The sequence below is a fragment of the Protopterus annectens genome, chromosome 3.part0 (genome assembly GCF_019279795.1).
Source record: "Protopterus annectens isolate FY-2018-M chromosome 3.part0, PAN1.0, whole genome shotgun sequence".
NCBI classification, from domain to species: Eukaryota; Metazoa; Chordata; order Ceratodontiformes; family Protopteridae; genus Protopterus; species Protopterus annectens.
This window is the reverse complement of record NC_056731.1, coordinates 171,232,360-171,253,898: the sequence shown is the minus strand read 5'-3', so window position 1 is coordinate 171,253,898 and position 21,539 is coordinate 171,232,360. Positions and strand designations below refer to the sequence as shown.

General features: G+C 41.1%; 1 protein-coding gene across 1 annotated transcript in view; it reads right to left on the bottom strand.

The window, feature by feature from the left end:
• The window catches only part of KIF15 (kinesin family member 15), a 2,415,358-nt gene that overhangs the window by 1,345,883 nt on the left and 1,047,936 nt on the right, over positions 1-21,539 (bottom strand). The window contains exon 16 of the mRNA XM_044065522.1: positions 9,757-9,982. Coding sequence (XP_043921457.1) covers positions 9,757-9,982 — 226 coding nt within the window. The remainder of the gene's footprint in view (positions 1-9,756; positions 9,983-21,539) is intronic.

The window sequence follows — 21,539 nt, the reverse complement described above, 5'->3', positions numbered from 1 at the left end:
TAAAACAGAAATCTCATTCAAAATGAGAAGGTAATGTGTGACTACCACCTTGCAGGAGCAGTTAGAAAATTCTTTTACCTTGTACAGTTCATAGCTAAAGGTATTTCCTCTAGACCAAAAGACATCCTGATCTTTTTGTACTCTACACTGATCAGACCAGTCATTTAGTACAACATCCCCTTTGGGCATGTACCTTACTAAGCATATTAAGCAAATGGAAAGACCCTAGAGGTTCTTAACTTAAAAGGATTGTGGGCTTAAAAGACCTGAAGTACTAAGAGACTGGAAGCTATATTTAGTTTCATATAGACTCCTTAGGGGAGACCTGCGTGTGCCTTGTTTATAGGGACACAAGGGATCCAGTAGTTCAACAGCTCTTATACCTCAAAATATATCAAACAATCCTACCAACTCTAGAGCCAGGCACCTAAACCTACTCTAACAAATGAATAAGACAAGATGGAGGGATACATTTGTCACAGTGTCTTACTCCTTCTATGGAACAAATTTCTTCTCCAACTTAAGCAGTGTAACACATTGTCTGCCTTTAAAAAGGCGCTGGACAACTGCATGGGTATTCACAAAATCACCATGTTATGACTGTCCTTCCCACCTTGAAAGGGAGGCAAGGCAGAAATGACCTTGTGGTTCATATGCCTTTTAACTCCTATGGTCAGACAGCTTGCTGTTTTTTATATAAAAAAGGCTTACATTCCAGCACTTAAGCTTATTTGTAATACCAGTACAGAGAATAGTTTGAGGTCTTGACTAGAGCCAGGTACACCATATGAACTGACCGATAACCCACAGCTTCAGTGACTTTCTCAAATTGTGTGTTATCAGACCTTATGGAATTGCACATTAATTAGTACAGTGCATGACTTCGTAAATTATACTAAAGTTGATGAGTCTACACTTCCTGGGATATGGAGTGAGACCTTTTTATGAAGTTTCATAATAGTAGCCATTCTTTTTTTCATCTCAGGAGCATAACCTGTGATATTGCTTAAGCTGAACAGTTTTAGGATGGCTTCAGAGAGGTTGCATCTGGTGCTGTTATTTAAGCAGACAAGTGTATCATCAAGGTCCATAGAAAGTGGTATTATTAGTGCTGGAGACTACAGTTAAGACATGTTCCATAATAATCTTGGGGAGAGGGAGGGACTTAGGAATTTGTGAAACTTCAATAACTGTTTTTGTTTTTGGCAGAGCTGAAGCTAGGTCATGTGGTGTCTTGGGCACCCTCCCCATTGGTGCTCTCCTCTGAAAATTGCACAGATGAAGACAAAAAAAAAGTTCTCTGCGCAAAGAGATTTCATATTGCTACATAACAGCACTTTATATGTCTGAAAAACCTTGCAGAAGTTGTACCAAAGAGATGCACTAGATTCACGCTACAGTTCCCAACAAACACAACAAGCAAATTGTTTAAACGGAAGCAGTCTTATTCGTGGCTGTTTAAATGACTACAGATACTTCTGTCACGCCCAGTTACCCAACACAAGTGGCTGCATCAGTAAGTTGCAGGGACTAATTGGCATTCCTTCTATAGTGTTGATTTTGCCCTCTAACAGCTTATATCTAGGACAACTCCACCCCCCCCTCTTTGCCCCAACCTTGCAACAGCTTTTGTCTCTGGTGCTAAGTTAGGATAAAAGAAAAATATCTGCAAGAATACTAGCAGTATATTAAGAGTCAGAGTAGGTAAGGTATTCAGGGTATTGTAGAGTGTGATTTTTTTTTCAGTCTGATACAGTTAAATAAGTTATGATTGTCCTTGGCTTTGGATGCTAATTTTAATGTGTGTTCTGCTATGATCTCTGTAATGTTAACTTTCAGATATTTGCTTAGCTTTTTTGACAATGTTTGTTGTGTGCGTGTGTATAGTATGATTATAGGCCTTAATTTGCTTTTGCCTTTTATTATATAGCTTATTAATTTTGCATTCCAGCAAGATGCATTATGTTCCCAGATATATTTGGTGCTGACTGCGACTGCTTGGTTTAAGCTATTTATTAGACTGCAGTAAAATTCACTTGCATAAATGACAGTTGAGGCTACATGCGGGAACTGAAATTTTACACTGGGGTATCAACAGCTCATCACACAGTTTTAATAAGTTTATCTTTGTATGCCTAGCTTGACTGAATGCAGAGTATAAATGTTACTTTGTGGACTGTTGTCCATAAGTGGCTTGTTACTGCTACGCTTATTGTAAATGGATTGGTGACACTAGTTGCCATGATGCAGCACACCAGCATTGCAGGGGTTGGACCTCTGTGACTGGATTCTCTGTTGGGACATTAGTTTGGCACTGAATCTCAGTAAGGTGTGAATGGACATCTTTGGGACTGGCTGACATGATATGGCAGAGGCTTGTCATAGGATTCCTATTAGATGACCGAAGACACATTTTATCGAATGTGTCTTGGTCTAACTTAAAACAACAAAAAGGCAAAAATAGCAAAGCGGCTTCTAAGCGAATTCCTTCCCAGGGAAAGAATTTGCTTGGCCGCTTCCATTACTTTGTTGTTTTCGGCACTGTAGTGCGATCTCGGAGTTGGTATATTTAAGTAGGGGGGAAAGGTGAAGCCCCCCACCTTAGTCTTTCAATTTTTTTTTGGAACAGTGATTTTTATTTTCTCTTGGAAAAAAATCGCTGTTCTGAGCTTTCAAGATTGTAAGCTTTCACTTACATGGGGTCGATTATTCATCGTTTGCTTTTTTAAGCGTTCGATGATATAATATAGACCCCTTGTCATACTACTGCCTTGTAAGTGAAGTTTTCTGGGTGTTCAACAGTGAATTCTTGCAATCCAGCAATGTAACCAAAATGCATTCTGTGTGAAGTGGAGAAAGGGAATGTACTGCTGCACCAATTTGTGGCCTTCACATTTCATGGGGATAACCTTATGGCTATAATAGTGTTAAGTCAGTGCTTGGATATGACTTATGCTTTTGATTGGGAGGAAGGGGGGTGCAGTGTGGCTTCAATGTGTAAGAAATTGTCAATTTCTGGCCACACCCCTGCAAAGATGTAAAACTTTTTTTTGCCATCCTTTTTTGAACCTTTCTTCTACATGCCCAAAGTTGAACTGTTGCAGTTCCACATCGCTTACAGTTATTTCTTGGGATCTTGACTGCTTCAACGTGATTTATTGTGCAAATAGCAGCATTGATTGTGCAGCCTTGCTTCTACAGAGAAGCATACCTTTCAAATGCCCTGATTTTTCATGGACAACCCAGAATTTGGCTCAAAAATTCTCCATGCCACCTAAAACTTGCAATTTTGGAAGAACAATTGTGGATTACACTCACTAATAACAAGTTAGACTATTTGAAAAACGTATGCTAACTCAGATTCTCTTAAGCTGTAAATTTCTCAGTAGTAGCAGCATTTTAAAGTATCCTTGATTGTCTTTGACTTCCGGACGCAAGAGCTGAGAGCTATGCTGGGAAAGATTTGTACCCACACCTGTTGCCAAACACTTCTTTGCAAATAGCCACAGCTTCATAGGATGCCTTTTCTAAGCACTCCTTTGTGTTTATAGCTGAAGGTAGTAGATGCAGCAGTTTGTCACAGATGTACTAATCTTACAGAAATATTCCTTGGTTTTACCTTTTCTCTGAACCTACAGCTTTCCATGAATTAAATTTCCATTTTATTTTGCCATGTTTCCTCCTTATTTACTTTGTTTACAGATATAGTGGTTTTGATGTGCAGTTTTAACTGCCTCATCAAAAACTTGTTTGCTGCAGTCACTGAAACACTCCATGAATAGTTTAGGAGTCCCTAGAATGGGAAACTTGGTACTTACTGTACAACTTTTGTGTGGTAAAAATAAATCTCAGAATACTTAAAATCTCGTTCACCATCATAATTTTATTAACAATATAAGCTGACAGAGTTTGGTATACAGTATTACAATGTGCAAGTACTGCTGATGAGGCTACAGTAAATTGCAGACTGAAAGAAGGCAAAGCAGATCTGTACTGCCCCCACCAAGTGATTTTATCTTGCTCAAACAGTATTTTTTTGATGTACAGCATGCGACTCCCATAAGCTGGAGAATTAAGCAGTAACTGGTTCACTAAATACAAGTCATTATGTATTTGTACTTCCCTGATAAAAGATCATAACACTTTGAGGTATCGCTTTCTCTCTTTACAATATAATGTAAAAATTATTTTCTCCCTCACTTTTGAGTTCAGGGAAGAAGACAGGGAGATGGATAATTTGGCTTAAAATACATTTGGATACCACTTTAGGCATAAAAAACAGGAATAGTTCAGTAAAGAAACCCTGACTCTAGAAAACGAGATAAGGCTGACCCCTCTAGTAAGGGCTTGCAACTTTGACACTCTTCTTGTAGAGGTCAGAGCACCCATTAGAACCATCTTCCACATTAAGAACCTCAAGTTGGCCAGATAAGCTTGGTTTAAGTGGGCCAAGTTTTAGCTTCGCTAACAAAATTAAGATCCCAAGGAGGAGCAATCAATTTTCTTTGAGATCTCTTATGCAATACCCATTTCAAAAACATTCTGACATATGAATGTCTTAAAAGACAGGGATCCATGAGATTAACAGGCCATAGGAAAGCAGCTCACACAAATACTGTAAAACCAGAGAAACACTAGCCCTGAACGGGGTGCTGGCTATGTTCTTAGCACAAAAAAGAAAGAGGATACCATGGCTGGAGTGCTGTAAAAAAAACCTTAATTCACCATAGAACAATAAAAGCAATAAAACACAGTAAGCACTTTCACAGTCTGTTATACAACTGCTTCTTCAGACCCTAAAACCACACACAACCTAAACTCATTTACACTAATAAAAGCCCCAATCAGCAGGCAGCATTAATTAAGGCATCTCATTCACTCAGGCAGGTTGCAACAAACAGAGAAACCTTTAATGTGTAAGGTGTCATGCTTTCAAAACAGTTTACTTCTGATACTGAATACACTAGACTTTTAGGAACCCCAGCACTTGTATATCTGATACTACAGCTCTGTCTGTGAAAATGAAATGCGTTCAGTTTTGTCTAGCAAAGATAATTGTAAGTTTTTTAACTTGGAACCCTCGATGTGAGGCACTGAGAGAACTGAAAGGATGGTCTTTGACAGAAATTCGATCAGTCAATAAGGGAGGGGGTGTAGTGTTATCACTGTTTATACTGAAAGAATGCTTGAGATGTTGAGTGACAATGCAGTGTGTGTTTTGATTTCTAAAAGTCAGTTGTCTGGCATTATAGAACGAATGGAGTTCTTTATGCATGACAAAACTTATTACTGAAGATTTGTATAACTATTTTGTGGTTAAGTACCCAGTGATACCAGTCCTGTATGGACTCCCTGAAGTACACAAGGATTTGGTATGCCCCCCATGCGTCCAATAGTTTCTAGTAGAGGCTGGGCTACTGAGCCCCTTTTGATTTATATTGAGAAGAATTTAAGACCAGTTTTGAATACTGTGACTACAGTCTTAAAAGGACACAGGTAGTTTCTTACATGATTTGCTTCAGGTGACCTGCAATGTGAATTGGAATGATTTTATTTTTATCACATTACATATAGCCTCTCTTTTTATGGTGATACCCAATTAATGGGCCATTGAGAATATTAGGTCTTTTTTAACAGTTGGTAATCATATGACATCAGATAAGACTAATTTAATTTGTATGCTTTTGGATTTAGTCTTGAATAACAATGTATTATTTTTAATGGTAACCACTATTTACAGAGGGTTGTGCCAACAGCTATGCCAACCTTGCTTTAGCCAGTTGGCAGCAAGACTTTGTACTTAAAAACAATGTTTTTATAGACCATATTTTTTATTATAGGAGATTCATGGATGATGTGTTCATTTTATGGAAAGGATCTTTAAAGCCTAGTAAAAGATTTTATAGACTATCTACACTCCAAGACACCTTTTCAAAAGTTTACAGGCACTTGTTCACAGGAGTCCATTAATTTTCTGGATGTAGCCATCAGTAAGACAGTAGGTAGTCGGCTTAAAACACAAATTTTTAAAAAAGAATGCAAAAAGAATAATTTATTATACTACAGTAACATGCATCCTCACATGTACCATGTAATGTAGTAAAGGGACAGGTAATAAGAACTACGAGGCTACCATACTGATGAAGGTGATTTAAAATGAAGTTTTGTAAAAAGAGGATACAACAGTAATGAGGTTGATAAATGCATTGAAGAACTGCAGTCAGAGAGAGAAGGCTTGGGGAGACCATATTTTTCGACCCATGTAGACCCACTAAAAAACAGATCTAAGAAAGAAATAAGACTAGCTCTAACATACTCTAGCAATATTAACATGGTCTGTGATATTAAGAAGAACTGGCCTATTCTGAAGTCACATGAGCAACTAGGAAAGGTACTGAGTAAGAAATCCAGTTTTACGTTCAGGAATAGACTGTCTTTGAAGAGACCATTATGCTATAAGAACATGAGGGATGTATATATATCCCCCTATCAGATCGTGAAGGGACATTTACCTGCAGGAAATGTAAGGCCTGCAGGTTTATACATATAGGTAACAAGTTTGTACACCCTATGCTGAATTTTGTTATTGAGACTTCCCTTTATGTGGACTGTCTAACTAAGGACTTGATCTACTTTGCATACTGCGTGGTATGCCATGCCTATTACATAGGGAAAACTAACACATGCTTGAAAGACAGAGTGCTACAGCATGTTAATGACATAAAAAATATGAAAACTATGAATGCTCTAGCCCAGCATGTACTAGACAAGGGACAGAATCACAGCTTTAAATGTTTAGCATTAGAAGTCTTGGTCACAAATTCAAGAGGGAAGACTTTAAGAACTTAACTGAGGTGAAAGAACAAGAGTGGATTATACTTTTGAATAGTGATAAGTCCCCCTGGCTTAATGACAGGGTCGCTCTGAAACCAGTTTTGAAAGCATGACACCTTACACATTAAAGGTTTCTCTGTTTGTTGAAACCTGCCTGAGTGAATGAGATGCCTTAATTAATGCTGCCTGCTGATTGGGCTTTTATTAGTGTAAATGAGTTTAGACTGTGTGCGGTTTTAGGTCTGAAGAAGCAATTGTATAATAGACTGTGAAAGTGCTTACCGTGTTTTATTGCTTTTATTGTTTTATGGTGAATTAAAAGTTTTTTACAGCACTCCAGTCGTGGTATACTCTCTCTCTCTTTTGGAATGTACTTGGACTATTTGAACAGAGCGTATTTTGCCAATTTCTGGATTTTCTACTATTATGTTATTAGCACAAACTAGAAAACTTTCTCCATTTACTAATATATGACTTTGTAGTTTTCATTCGTACCTGCTACACATCCTCAATAAACAGGTCCATTAAAGGAATTAAGACCCCATCATTCAAACAGCCCATTCAAGATGTTTGGGGTTGGGAGATATCAAACATCCTTGTTCTTGTAAGAGCAGATCCAATTTGTGAGAAAGCTTGTGATGATTGCCCCTGGCTATTTACAAAAGAAAGGCCCATGGGTTACCTGGGCCAGACGTTAGTCACCACAATGTTCTTTGGGAGATTCCTTTTGAATCTTCAGAAGTACCCAGGATATCAGTGGAAAGGGTGGAAAAGCATGCAGGAACATTTATGTTCAAGGTAACAAAAAAGGCATCTGTCTTCCAGGTCTTTTTGCATGGAGTTCTGGAGCAAAATCTTGCTAGCTGATTGCTCAGACAGGAGGCAAATAGGTCTACTTAAGGAACTCCCCACAGATGGATCAAATCTTGAAGACCCCTGAATAGTTTCCATTTGTGAGGGTCAGCCTTGTCCTGCTCAACACGTTTGTCACACAATTTTGCTCGGACAGAATGTAGGATACCAGTAGAGTGAGACTGTGCTGTGAAGCTATTTCCCAAGCTAACATGGCAACCCTGCAAAAGGGGGTACAATCTGGTTCCCCTTTATTTACTGATACACCACATGACTTAGGCATTGTCTGAAACAGGACCCAGGGACCAAAGATGATTCACAGAGTGATGTGCCTTGATCAGGTCAAGCATCTCTTTATATTTGTGTGCATGCGCCTGTCCTTGGTGTCCTGTACACCTTGCACTTTTACTCTCCTAAAACTTCTCCATAAGCAAAGTCTGAGGTAAATGAGGTGAATGACTGTTCTGGAAAGGAAGACCCCGATTTAAGGATATTTGCTGTCTCCACCAAGTGATTTCTCTTCTGACAAATTCCAGCACTAAGATTTGAAAAAACAAAGGATGCTGGTGCTGGGACCCGATGCCATGAGACCCAAAACCCTGAGGTACTCCTCAGAGTGACTGAAGTCTGAATGGAAATCCTTAGGAAAAGATTTAGATAAAGATCTATTTTTCCCTGTGGAAAAAAAGCTCTTACAACTGAGGCATCTAGCTGACACTTCAGGGACACAATCCTGTCTGACCAAGTCAAAAAAAAATTTTTTTTGAATGTTCTCTTGGAATCCCAGCTTGTGTAAGAGATCTCTCACCCAAGTGAAAGATTCCTGACCCTATTAAAAAGATCATAAAGATAAGCAAATCATCTAAATATGGCCACATGTTCACACCCTGCAAAGAAATATAACTGGAGCTACAGAATTTGCGAACACTCTTGGTGTAGAGCATAGTCCAATGGGCAAGACAGATAACTGATAATGTTCATCTAAACATACAAAACTTTAAGAAATGTCTGAAGTCTGGATGAATAGGGATATGAATATTTCAAATCTAGTATTACCAGGAAACTTGTTGAGGAAGTGGTAACAGGCTGTGAGGTCACATTATTCTGAATTTGGACACTGTCACAAACAGATTTAGGAAAGAAAGATCCAGAACTGGTCTCCAAGCATTTTTTTTCTTTGGAACTAAAAACATCCTTGAATAAAAACTTTTCGCCACCTGGAAGGAGGAGCTGGCTCTATCACTAGCTGGGGACAGCAAGTGATGAAGGACAGGTGGAAATAAGACAAGCAGCCTGGTCTGGTGAATGAGGAATTACCCCCTGGAAGGGAGAATTTTTTTTCCAGCTGTTATCTGTAAACCTTGAAGACTGATCTTCAGAACTCAGTTGTCTAAAACCATCTGATGCCAAAGAGAAGAGAAGATTCGGTCTTTCGGGAAGGGAAATGAGATAAGGCTGCCAGGATGGCAGGTCCCTTAAATAGTCATTCTGTCTTAATGGACCGTCCATGGTTCTGGGAGGTATCATAATTTTTTGGACCCCCCCTCCTTGCCATTTCTTCTTAAACATCTGTTTACCCACATTTTGGTGAGACTGTATTTTGTTTTTTGCCAAAACAGGATAAGAGGTTTGAGAATCCCTTTGAACATTTGGAAAAGGAGAACTGAAACATCTTAAGAGATTCCCTGAATCAATTTACTCCTTTCAAACTTTTTGTTCATCTATGTAGCAGAATCTCTATCCAAAGAATAATTTAAAATCTCATTTTTTTTAACATCTAGGAGGTTGAGAATGCAACCAGGCAAACCTCCTCAAAACAATACCAGTGGTCATAGCCCTGGAAGAAGAATCAAATGAGTCATACATACACTGCAAACAATGAGTAGCGACCTGTACAACTGAAAAGAACTAAAGTATATAAAGTACATGTTTCCTCACTAGAAAAAACTGTAGACAAAACTTTCCTCATACTGTCACAACTAGTCAAGACAAACTTTAATATATGAGCCTGACAATTCAAAACTCTGAAAATCAAAGTTGCAGAAACATTCACCTTTCTCCCATACTTACCAATCACCTTCCCAGCCTTATCAGAAAGTGTAGGATTAGAATTAACTAAATGCTTAGCAGCAGCAGCAGAATTAACTAAAGCTAATGCTACTGGGAGAGGTTTGGGAAGACTGTATAAAGATTTAAAAGACTGAAGAACATTATACTTCCCAAAGGCCTTTTTAGGGGGCAACTGGCCATTAGGAGAACTGCAGGCAGTAACACAGGTCTCCCAAAGCTGACCGAACTGAAAAAATGAGTGAAGGTTCTGGAAATTCTTTCTGCAACAGCTCATAGTATTTTCCAAGGGACTGAGAAGCCTCAGTGTTCTCCCACTGAAAACACCGGCATATTCTTGAAATAATCTCAGAGAAAGAGAACCCGTCAAAGAACCAGAACCTCAGTCTGAATCAGAAACCTCAAGAGGAAAACCCTGTATTTATCCCCTTTATCTTCCTGTCCATATTCAGAATCTTTAATCTCTTCAGGAAGTGAGGTGTCCCTCTTTCTTTTATCAGAAACTACTTTATAAGAAGGATCAATAGCCTAACTTAAACCCCGAGCCAGATCCAGTAAACTACTCCTGCCTAAGGAAATTTGAGGAAGATAAAATAAATATTTTCTGCTTTTTTTTGACAGGAAAAATAGGGCAAACAGTATTAAAAGCAGCGCAGCTTCCAGCGATGAGCACAGCATTCTGATAAAACAGGGAAGTCTTCCCTGTTCCCTCTTCATTAAAGACAAGAGTGGCTCTCTCCCTTCTCCACTGAGGGGACCAAAACAGCTATAGAGGACATGGCTAACCTTTGGTCTACAGTGGCTGGAGGTGCTACACCAGTGGGATCCAGGGAAAAAAGACAAGTGGTCTGAGGTACAATAAATGGCCACAGCGAAGTCGCTCTACTGTGGCTGATGGAAATTACTAGCCTACTGTGGTGGAAAAGGCCATCTGCTTAACTTTTTCTTTTTGTGACTGAAAGACCAACCGTGGGACCAGCAGCTTGTTCCACGTTCAAGTCAAAAAGAGTGCCTCTTTCCTGGACAAAATAAATTTTTTTTATTTTTGCACATAAAAACACAGTTAAAAGCATTTTAAACACTCGCGTCTATAATCACGTTATCGAAATATTACTACATCGAATCACTAATCGATGTAGTAAACTACTGAATAATGCTTAAACAACAAAAAGCAAACAAAAATAAAAACTAACTAGCGTAGGGGCAGGGGGGCAAGCCCCCTGCACCCCTCGCACCCCCCTACTTAAATATTCCAACTCCGAGACTGCACTACATTGAGGTAAACGGAAATCTCCCCCTATGGAAATTTCCATTTACCTGCACAATTGTCCTGTGCTTTCAATGTTGTGGTGCTGACAATATCAGCTTTGATATTGTCGGCTTTTGACATCGTGAAGTAGACCCAAACACTCAGTCAGCCTTGAAAATAAAATTATTTCTATTCATCTACAGACAAATGGTTTTCAATTACTTTAAACAACATTTAAACTGACAGGGGAAAAATGAGCACTCTTGTTTAAAAGCACAATACAGTCTTGTGACAGTCTGCTAAAATACAAACCCCAAGCTTTAAAATAACTTTCTAGAACAGAAATGTTAATAAACATTTTTTAAACAGAATCTTTCTCCCCAAAGGGAAATAATTTGCCCAGCAAAAGAACAGTACAAGCCAACTGTCAATCCTCAAAAGCCTCACAGGAGCATGGCAGGAAAGCTCTGGAGGGCTTGGCACCCAAACATGTCTTTTTAGTCAGTTCAGCTTGAGCTGACTGTTTGCCCATTTGAAAGGTGCCCTGAATCTTTGAAAGCTGGCCAGCTGTTATATATCCTATGCAGGATATAACCCATATAGCTAAGGCTGCTGCAGCAGAGATTAATATGAACATCCACTATTAACTGGCTGGAAGGAGTCACCACAACGATGTTGGGGGAAATCCTTCTAAATCTTCAAAAGTACCCTAGATATCTGTGGAAGAGTAGAAAAGCATAAGCGAATATTCCTGTCCAAGGAAAAGAGAAGCCATCTGTTTGTTCAGGTCTTATTGCATGGAGTCCTGGGGTAGAAGTTTGACAGATGATTGTTCAGAAGTGGCAAAAAGGTCTACTTGAACAACTCCCCACAGACAGAACAACGCTTGGAAGTCACCGTCATATCAAACTCCCATTCACATAGGTCTGCTTTTGCCCTGCTTAGCTTTTCTGGCACACAGTTTTGCTGCAACTGAATGCAGGATGTCTGTAGAATGAAAATGTGCTGCATCTCTACTTCCCATGCTAACATGGCTAGTCTGTATAGTGGTAAGACCTGCCCCCCCCTGCTTATATATTACATCACTGTGGCATTGTCTGTAAAAACGTGAAGTCCTGGGGATCAAGGCTGATTCAAACAGCTGACTGCCTTGATAACAGCAGACATCTCTTATTTTTATATGCTTGTCTCTGTATTTGCTCTCCCAAATACTTTGCACTTTTATCCCCCCTTGACACTGCTCAGCAAGCAGAGTTTGAGGCATTTGTAGTGACTAACTGCTTTGAAGCAGGAGAAGGGAAAGGGAGACCTGGATTCAGAGATATTTGATGTCTCCACCAATTGATCTCTTCTCACTAATCCCAAAACTGGAATCTAAAAAGATAATGGGTTTTGAGGCTGGGACCAAAGAAACTTCAGATGGTATTGTTTCTTTTTCATGCAGAGTCTTGCCAGAGGCAACATGAGACTCATTGATGCCAAGAGGCCCAGAGTCCTGAGGTATCCTCTCTGCGACCAAAATCTGAGTGGAAAACCCCTTGAACAGATATAAGTATAGATTTCTTTTTTCCAGTGAAAGTAAAGCTCTTTGTTCTGAGGTTTCTACCAGACACCCCAAAAACACAATCGTGTGACGGAGTCAAAATACTTGAATGTTCTCAGAGTCCCCATCCTGCATAGGAGATCTCTCACCCAAATGAGAGATTCCCAACATTGAGAAAGACTGCAAAGATGAGGATCTAAATATGGAATAATGTGGACACCCTGTAGACTGAAGTGACTATAACTGGAGCTAGATGCTTTATAAACACTCTTGGGGCAGTGAATAGCCAAAGAGTAAAGAGGAGAAATTATGAGACCTAGACACATAAACCTTAGGAAACATATGACGTCTGGATGGATAGAAATATGATAAACAAAAATCTATGGTTACCAAAAAAACCCTCAAATGAGGAAAAGGGGTAACAGGTTCTGAAGTGCAAGCATTTTGAACTTGGGCACTATCACAAAGTAGTCTAGGAAAGAAAGGTCCAGAACTGGTCTCCAGGCATTTTCTACCTCTGGCACCAGAAACATTCTTGAATAAAAACCTCTTCCCAGCTGTGAAGGAGAAACTGTTTCTATTGCCACCTAAGTATATGCTGTAGGACAGGAGGTAACAGAGGGGTTTGGTCTCTGTTGGATGTGGAATCATTCCCTGTAAAGGAGGGATTTCTTCCCACTCCCATTTGTAACCATGAGAAAGCAGTCTCAGAACCCATTTGTCTAAAACATTCTCCTCCCACTGAAAACACTGGCACATTCTGGAAACAGTCGCAGAGAAAGAAATCCTTCACAGTGAGATTGAGATAACATTCTCTCCTCTGAGTTTGAAATAGAAATCTGAGGAGAAAAGCCTGTATCTATCTCATCATATTCCTCTACAGATTCAATTTCTTGAATCTCTTCAGGACAAGAAGAAATCCCCCTTTTGTTTTTTTTTTTTAACCAGAAACCAACTAAGGTTCAATAGCCTGTACAAGCCCCTAAACTAGGCTTAATAAACTACTCCTGTCCAGTGAAACTGGAGCAGGAGAAGTTGCACAGTTAATTTTCTGTCTCCGAAGGAAAGTTTGGACAAAAAGGATTGTCAATGGCAGAAAAGTACAGTTGTGTACACTTACCATAAATGTAGATGATCAAGTGTATTCACTTTTGCAGTCATCACACTTGGGTTATCTGTCTGCAACCTGGAGTTCTGTACACACCTTCACCAAGCATTACCACTTACCTGTCTTTTCCAAATCCAGAGCTGGATTTGCCACAGCAGTCGGCCTGAATACCAGAGTCTTGGGATTTCTGCGTCGGATGCTGTCGCCCTATCCATGACGTCAGGTCGTCAGGGGTAGAAAACATGCAGCCGATGCCATTACATCAGTTTTTCTTGCCCCAGATGTCAGGAGCCCCTAAAATAGGAAGGAATCAAATGGTGTGGAACACCTCCAGTAAAAAGTAAATACCATTTCCATAAGATATGGCCAAAAAAGAGGATAGGTAAGTATAGAAAGACAGGGGGCTGGAGGGAGGGTAACCAGGACTGCAACAGTGAATACACTCGAACATCTACATTTATGGTAAGTGTACACAACTGTACTATGTTCTTCGTGTTTCACTGCTGCAGTCATCGCACTTGGGTTGATTCCCAAAGCTGAGGAAGGGTGGAGGCAGTCAAGAAGTAGTAGGGCTGGCTTGCAAGCCTTGTAAGACTGCTGTGGCAAATAAAGCTCTGAATTTGGAAAAGACAGGTAAGTGGTAATGCTTAGTGAAGGTGTGTACAGAACTCCAGGTTGCAGCTTCCAGGATGTCCCTGGTAGGGACTTCCCTGAGAAAAGCTGTAGAGGTTGAGGTAGCCCTAGTGGAATGAGGCCTGAACCCCTGTGGGGTAGGTTTTTCCACGGTGTTTGCAGCAAAAATGGATGCAGTGTGCTATCCATTTAGAAATGGTTTGTTTTGAAATGGCCTTGCCCTCTCTGCTCCTGTAGCAAAGCTGACCAGCAGCTGGTCAGATTTTCTGAAAGGTTAGTCCTGTCAAGGTAGAACCAGAGCTGTCTGAGCACGTCCAAGGACTGCCTGATCCTTTCCCCTTTATTCTGAGGATTAGGAAAAAAGGTTGGCAAATGGATGGTTTAGTTTAAAGCCACACTGGATACCACCTTAGGCATAAAAGATGGGTTAGTCCTGAGGGAAACCCTGTCCGCATGGAAGATAATGAAGGGTTCCACAGCGATACGGGCCTGTAACTCAATCTTCTTGCTGAAGTGATGGCTAGCAGTAAGGCTGTTTTCCAAGAGAGGAATTTTAATTCTGCTGTAGCAGCAGGCTCAAAATGGGGAAGCATGAGTTCCTCTAGTACAAAGTTAAGGTCCCAGGAAGGAGTGGGAGCTCTCCTTGGGGGTCTTAAATTGTTAGCTCCTCCCAGGAACTGTTTGATCAGAGGGTGAGAGAAGAGGGGTAAGCTCAGTATTGTAATGAGCTGAGATGGCAGAGGCATGAATCTTAATTGATGAGGAGAAGCCCTTGTGGAGCAGCTCTGCTATGTAATCTAGGATTTGAGGCAAGGAGGGCACAGCTGTGTCCTTCCCTTGAGAAAGGCTCCAAGAAAGTACAGTTGTGTACACTTACCATAAATGTAGGTGTTTGAGTGTATTCACTGTTGCAGTCATTATATTTGGGTAATCTGCTGGCAGGTTGCCCTCAGTCTGCCTGAATAACAAAGTCTTGGGTCCTGCATTGGTTGCAGTCTCCTCTTCCATGACGTCAGGTCGTCAGGGGTATAAAACATGCAGCAGATGCCATTTCATTCAGTTTTTCTTGCCCCAGATGTCAGGTGCCCCTCAAATGGGGAGCAAAAATATAAATATAAATAAACAGTAAACATATAGATGCACTTTTGGAAACATGAACTTTACCTTCAACTAAAAGCAAATACACTACAAATGCTTTTGAGAATAGTAAAGGAAAGGTATAGGAAAAGGGATGTCGGGTGGGTAACTCGGACTGCAACAGTGAATACACTCGAACATCTACATTTATGGTAAGTGTACACAACTGTACTATGTTCTTCGTGTTTCACTGTTGCAGTCATTACATTTGGGTAGAATCCCAAAGTTGAGGATGGAACTAAACAGCATTAGGAGCGGCTATAAGGCCATGCAGGACTGTAGTGGCAAAGCCTGCCTTGGATTTGGAAAAGAGAGGTAAATGATAATGCTTTGTGAAGGTATGAACAGAGCTCCAAGTAGCAGCTTCTAGAATGTCTTTTGTTGGAACTCCTCTAAGAAAAGCTGCTGAAGTAGAGGCAGCCCTGGTGGAATGTGATCTGATCCCCAAATAGCAGAAACGAATGCAGTGGCTTATCCACTTAGAAATAGTCTGCTTTGATATAGCCGTCCCCTCTGATCCTGCAGCAAATGCTACTAGTAGTTGCTCAGATTTTCTTAACTGTTTGGTCCTGTATAAGTAGAATCTTAGTTGTCTATGTACATCCAATGAATGCAGAATCCGGCTCCCCCTTGTTCTGCGGATTTGGGTAAAATGTTGGCAGATGAATGGTCTGGTTAAGAGCCACACTTATACCCCTGGCGCACTGACATCAGGGAGGAGGCGACAACAACCGACGCCGGACCAGGACTTTGGAATTCAGGCTGACTGCGGGTAGCCTACCAACAGGATAAGCCCAGAGTAATGACTGCAACAGTGAAACACGATGAACATCACCTTAGGCATAAAAGAGGGATTGGTCCTGAGGGACACCCTGTCCGGGTAAAATATAATAAAAGGCTCCACTGCCATGAGGGCCTGTAGTTCTGAAACCCTTCTTGCTGAAGTGACTGCCAAGAGAAAAGCTGTTTTCCAAGACAGAAATTTTATATCCGCAGTAGCTGCTGGTTCAAAAGGAGGCAGGGTGAGTTTTTCCAGTATGAAATTGAGGTCCCATGCAGGAGTTGGAGATCTTCTGGGAGGCCTTAAATTTTTGGCCCCTCTAAGATACTGTTTAAGCAGAGGATGAGAAAAGAGGGGTGGCTCTGTGTTGTAATGAGTCGAGATGGCAGAGGCATGGATTTTTATTGAAGAAAAAGACAGGCCCCCCTTGTCAAGCATCTCTGTCAAATATTGTAAAATCTGAGGAATACTGGGCTTTGATGTGCCTGTTCCTTGTGCTTGATTCCAAGCACAGAATCTCTTCCAGTTATCAGCATAAGATTTTCTAGTACTAGGCCTTCTGGCTTTTAAAATGACATCCATCACAGATTTACTGAGAGGTGTTGTTTGAATAATTAAATGATCAGCCATGCTGCAAGGTTCAGAGTGTGGAGCTGAGTGTGCAGAATTTGATTGTTCTGCTGAGACAGTAGATGAGGTATTTGAGGCAAGTACCAAGGGGGAAATTGAGACATGTTCCTTAGAAGTGGGTACCAGTGTTGTCGAGGGCAGTCCAGAGCAACTAGGATCATTTTTGTTTTTTCCTGTCTGACGTTTAGTACGACCTTGGAGAAAAGAGGCAGAGGGGGAAAGGCATAGACTGAAAGGTTTTTCCAACCGAAGGATAGGGCGTCCACTTTCTATGCTTTTTTTGTGATGAATTCTTGTGCAGAATTTGTCCAGCTGATAATTTTGGGGAGAGGCAAATAGATCTATGTCTGGGCTCCCCCATTTCCGTGCTAACATGCTGAAGATTTGTGGATCCAGTTTCCATTCGTGTGGGTCCATAAGATTTCTGCCTAGGTCGTCTGCCAGAGTATTTTGTTTTCCTGGCAGGAATTGAGCTTGAAGATGTATTTGGAAAGTCAAAGCAGTGTTCCACAATGCCATGGCTAGTCTGCAAAGGGGGTAGGAATGTGTACCCCCCTGCTTGTTTATGTACCACATAACCGTGGAGTTGTCTGTCTTTATCAGTAGTTGTCCTGGATGAAGTTAAGTCCTTGAAGGCTGTCAGAGCATTCTGAACAGCTAGCATCTCTTTCTGGTTGATATGCAGATGCATTTGTTTTGGGCTCCATTTGCCCTGAATGCATCTCCCCAAGCATAGTCTGATACATCTGTAGTTAGGGTTTGGGTGGCAGGGAGTAGAGTGAAAGACAGTCCCTTGTTTTGGTGATATGTCTCTGCCCACCAAAGAATCTCCTGTTGTAGGCAGGGAATGAGAGGAATCATTGTTTCCAGACTGTGACAATGTTAGCTCCATAAACTTTTTAGGTACCATTGAAGTTTCTTCATATGCAGTCTCGCATATGGAATTAGTAGAATGCAGGATGCCATGAACCCCAAAGCCTGCAGAATTGGTCTTGCAGATAACTGTGTTTTTGTTGCCATTTGTTTGAAATACATTGTCAGTTGCCTATGTTTGTCTGGCATAAGGTAAGCCATCTGGGCAGTTGTATTCACGCTTGCACCCAGGAATGTAATTATTTGAAAGGGTACCAGTTGGGATTTCTTTTCGTTTATTGTGTACCCTAGGCATGTTAGAAGCCTTTTTACAAACACCAGATGTTGAAGAAGAGTGTCCTTGTCCTCTGCTTGAATGAAACAGTCGTCCAGATAAGGATAAACTTGTATGCTTCTTTGTCTGCAAAATGCAATTACTGGTGCCAGGCACTTTGTAAAGACACTGGGCGCAGTAGATAAGCCAAAGGGCAGTGCAGAGAATTGGTATTCAAAAAACCTGCCTTGAAGCGGAGGTATCTTCTGCATGATTATTGGGATATGCAGGTATGCCTCTTTTAAATCTAGAGTCACTAACCAAGCATTCCTGCCCAGCATAGGCAGTAGCTGTTGTAAAGTCAGCATTTTGAATTTTGGAATGTCCAGGAACGTGTTCAAAATTGATAAGTCCAGTATTGGACGCCAAGAATGGTCTTTTCTGGGTACCAGGAAAAGTCTTGAATAAAACCCTTGTCCTTTTTCCTTTTCTGGTACTGGCTGAATAGCCCCCATATCCATGAGGGCTAACTTGTTTCTGGGCCTCTGTCAACTGATTTTGTGGCAGATCTGGTCATCTGTTTAGAATTGGCAAAGTATGGAAATGAAGTCTGTACCCCTGGGATACTATGTTCAATACCCACTTGTCCTGGGTCATTAACTGCCAATTTTGAGCATGAAGTGCTAGTTTTCCCCCCAAGGGGACTGCTAAAAGATAAGTGCTTGGTGATGGTAGAGGAAAGTCATTGAGACTGCTTACTATAGGGTTGTGCTTTGCTACCTCTAGATTTGGAGGGGGAGGCACCCCATTGCTTTGACCTGTAAGAAGCCTGTGAGTGGTATCTGGAGTCTTTTGAGCACCTGGATTTGCCTTGAGTGGCTCCATTGTACACAGAAAAGGACCAATTTTAGTGGGCCAGTGCCTACTAAACCTGGGTGGCTGCACTTGCAAGAAATCTTTTACAGTTTGCATAGATTTAGCTTTATCTTCCATTTTCTTTAAAACCTCTTCTGCCTTATTACCAAACAGAGTATCATGCTGCAAGGGAGCATCCAACAATTTAGCTTTAACATGATCAGGCAGATTTTGCTCCTTCAGCCAGGCATGCCTTCTAATCACAGATCCAGTAACTGCGGCCCTGCAAGAGGCCTCCAAGGAATCAAAACTGCATTGCAAAGTATGCTTTCCAACTTGTTCTGCTTAATGCAATAATTCCTGTAACTCTATTTTCCACACAATCAGAAATCAACATAATTTTCTGTTTCAGTAAGCCCATAACATGCTGTTGATATTTAAGCATATGAAACTGGCAGTTTAAGGCTCTGACTGCCAAGGTAGCAGACATATAAACCTTCTTTCCCCATCTATCCAGCACCCTGGAATCTCTATAAGAGGGGGTAGGATTTTTGGCTGTAGAGGCCTTTACACCCTTGGGACCCTGAGAAATAGTCTCTGGATCAGCAGCAGGATTTTTGAATAGAAATTTGAGGGAGTCAGGTACCCTGTAATATCTGTCTGGCTTACTAGGAGCAGGAAGTAGGGAATCAGGAGCCATGCTTGATTCCGAAAACACATCATCCACAATGTCTAGTACAGGGGTATAGTCAAAGGCCTATGCTGAGGAAGAAGAAGAAAATCCCTAAGCCTCTTTTTTGATTCAGAAACGTCCAGACTCTCCCAAGTGAAAATGCTCCCTTAAAGTATGCAAAGTTTCTCCAAAAGAGTAATCCTAAGGAGGAGATGCAGATGGGATGGATTCCTCTGCATCAGAATACTCATAGGGTGGAATAGAAAATTCCTAATCAGAAGAAATGGAAACCTGATCTGAAGATTCATAATCAATGCCTAGGCCTCTTAGCGGGGGGGGGGGGAGGATTTGGGAAGCCCTAATCAAGGTAATTAAGTCCTCAGCCATTTTGATCATCTGCTTTTTAGGCATAGGGTCCTGAGCACGTGGCTCATGCATCTGTTTTTTAGACATTGAAGATGTTTTTGACCTTGTTTTTGAGGCTGGCATCGGTTTTATATAAAAATGTTCAGGCCTGAAAACACCCTCAGAAGCCGGTGCCTGCTCAGCGGCTCCAGTCCCATCCAAGGGAGAGACATCTGTGGGTTCAATACTCTGACAATCTCACGGCATATCGGACTCCGAATGGTTTTCAGTAGAGGCCTGCGACTCAAAAGTAGCGGGTATCAGGGGCTGCGAAAGCGCCTCACTGAGTACCGGCGACTGGCTTAGGAGAAGCTTAGTCGGTTTTGGACCTCGACGGTCTGTCTCTGTCTTTTTCTTTGCGTTTTTTGTGAACTCCGGTAGTCAGATTGCTAACAGACGACATTTCAGGATAATTAAATCTTGATCCAAAATATTTAGAAGCAAAACTATACAGACGCTTAATAGTGCTATTGTTAAATCTAGCACAAAACCGACAGCAAGGCACGTTATGATCTAGGCCTAGGCAAGCACGGCCGGACTTAGGCATAGGCGAACTAGGCGACCGCCTAGGGCGCCGTGCAGGCCGGTCTCAAAAGGGCGCAATTCACGGATCGGAGTTCTGTGTTGTGACAAGTGCAACACCTACCTGGAAAAGCCGAACAGACAACAACGTTTCTTTTCTATTTTTTTTTTCTCACCGCCGCTGCCCTAAAGACTAAAATTGTGCCCTCCCCAGCATCAGAAGGGCGCAATTTACAGAGCGGAGTTCTGTTGTGAGGACCCCTAACCTGGAAGCCGAACAGACAACAACATTTCTTTTTTTTTTTTTATTTCACCGCCGCTGCCCTAAAGACTACAATTGCGGCCTCCCCAGCATTCTGATGTGAAATAAAAAAAAAAAAAAAAAAAGAAACGGGCGCAATTTACAGAGCGGAGTTCTGTTGTGAGGACCCCTAACCTGGAAAAGCAGAACAGACAACAACGTCCCGTTTCTTTTCTTTTAAATTTCACCGCCGCTGCCCTAAAGACTACAATGCGCCCTCCCCAGCATCAGCCTGCTACACTTGTAGAAAACGGTTTGTTTCAATTACAGGAGTGCAGTTGGTCCACCACTTTGAGTTGAGGGGTCACCATTCTAGGCAGCTGCACAGGGCACCAAATGACCAAGCTGTAGTACCATTCATTACTCCGCATAAAATTAGGGCTGTCACTCTAGGTTAAAAGCCAAGTAATTCCTTCTACTTCAGTTAAGTGTCAGAAATTATACCTACCGCATATAGGTGCTCTGTCAGTATCTCTTCCTCTGAGGCTCTGCTGTATTCCCTTTTTAGGAAGATGTCCTGATCTCTCTACAGTTATTCAACAAATGTTTTCCTTTACTTCAGGTATACCACCTAGGGTCATTATTTCAGGTAATCAGTTCTCTTCTCCAGTAATCCAACTTCTGTGAATATGCAGCGCTGAAACCTCTTGTTTTAGACAACACAAATCAGATGTTATTAATTGATTTAGCTTGCTGCCTACATCATTTTCTTAAATTTTGTTAAATGTTAGTAAGACCCAGCAACACTAAACACTATTTTGCAATACACACAGACACACACATATATATATATATATATATATATATATATATATATATATAT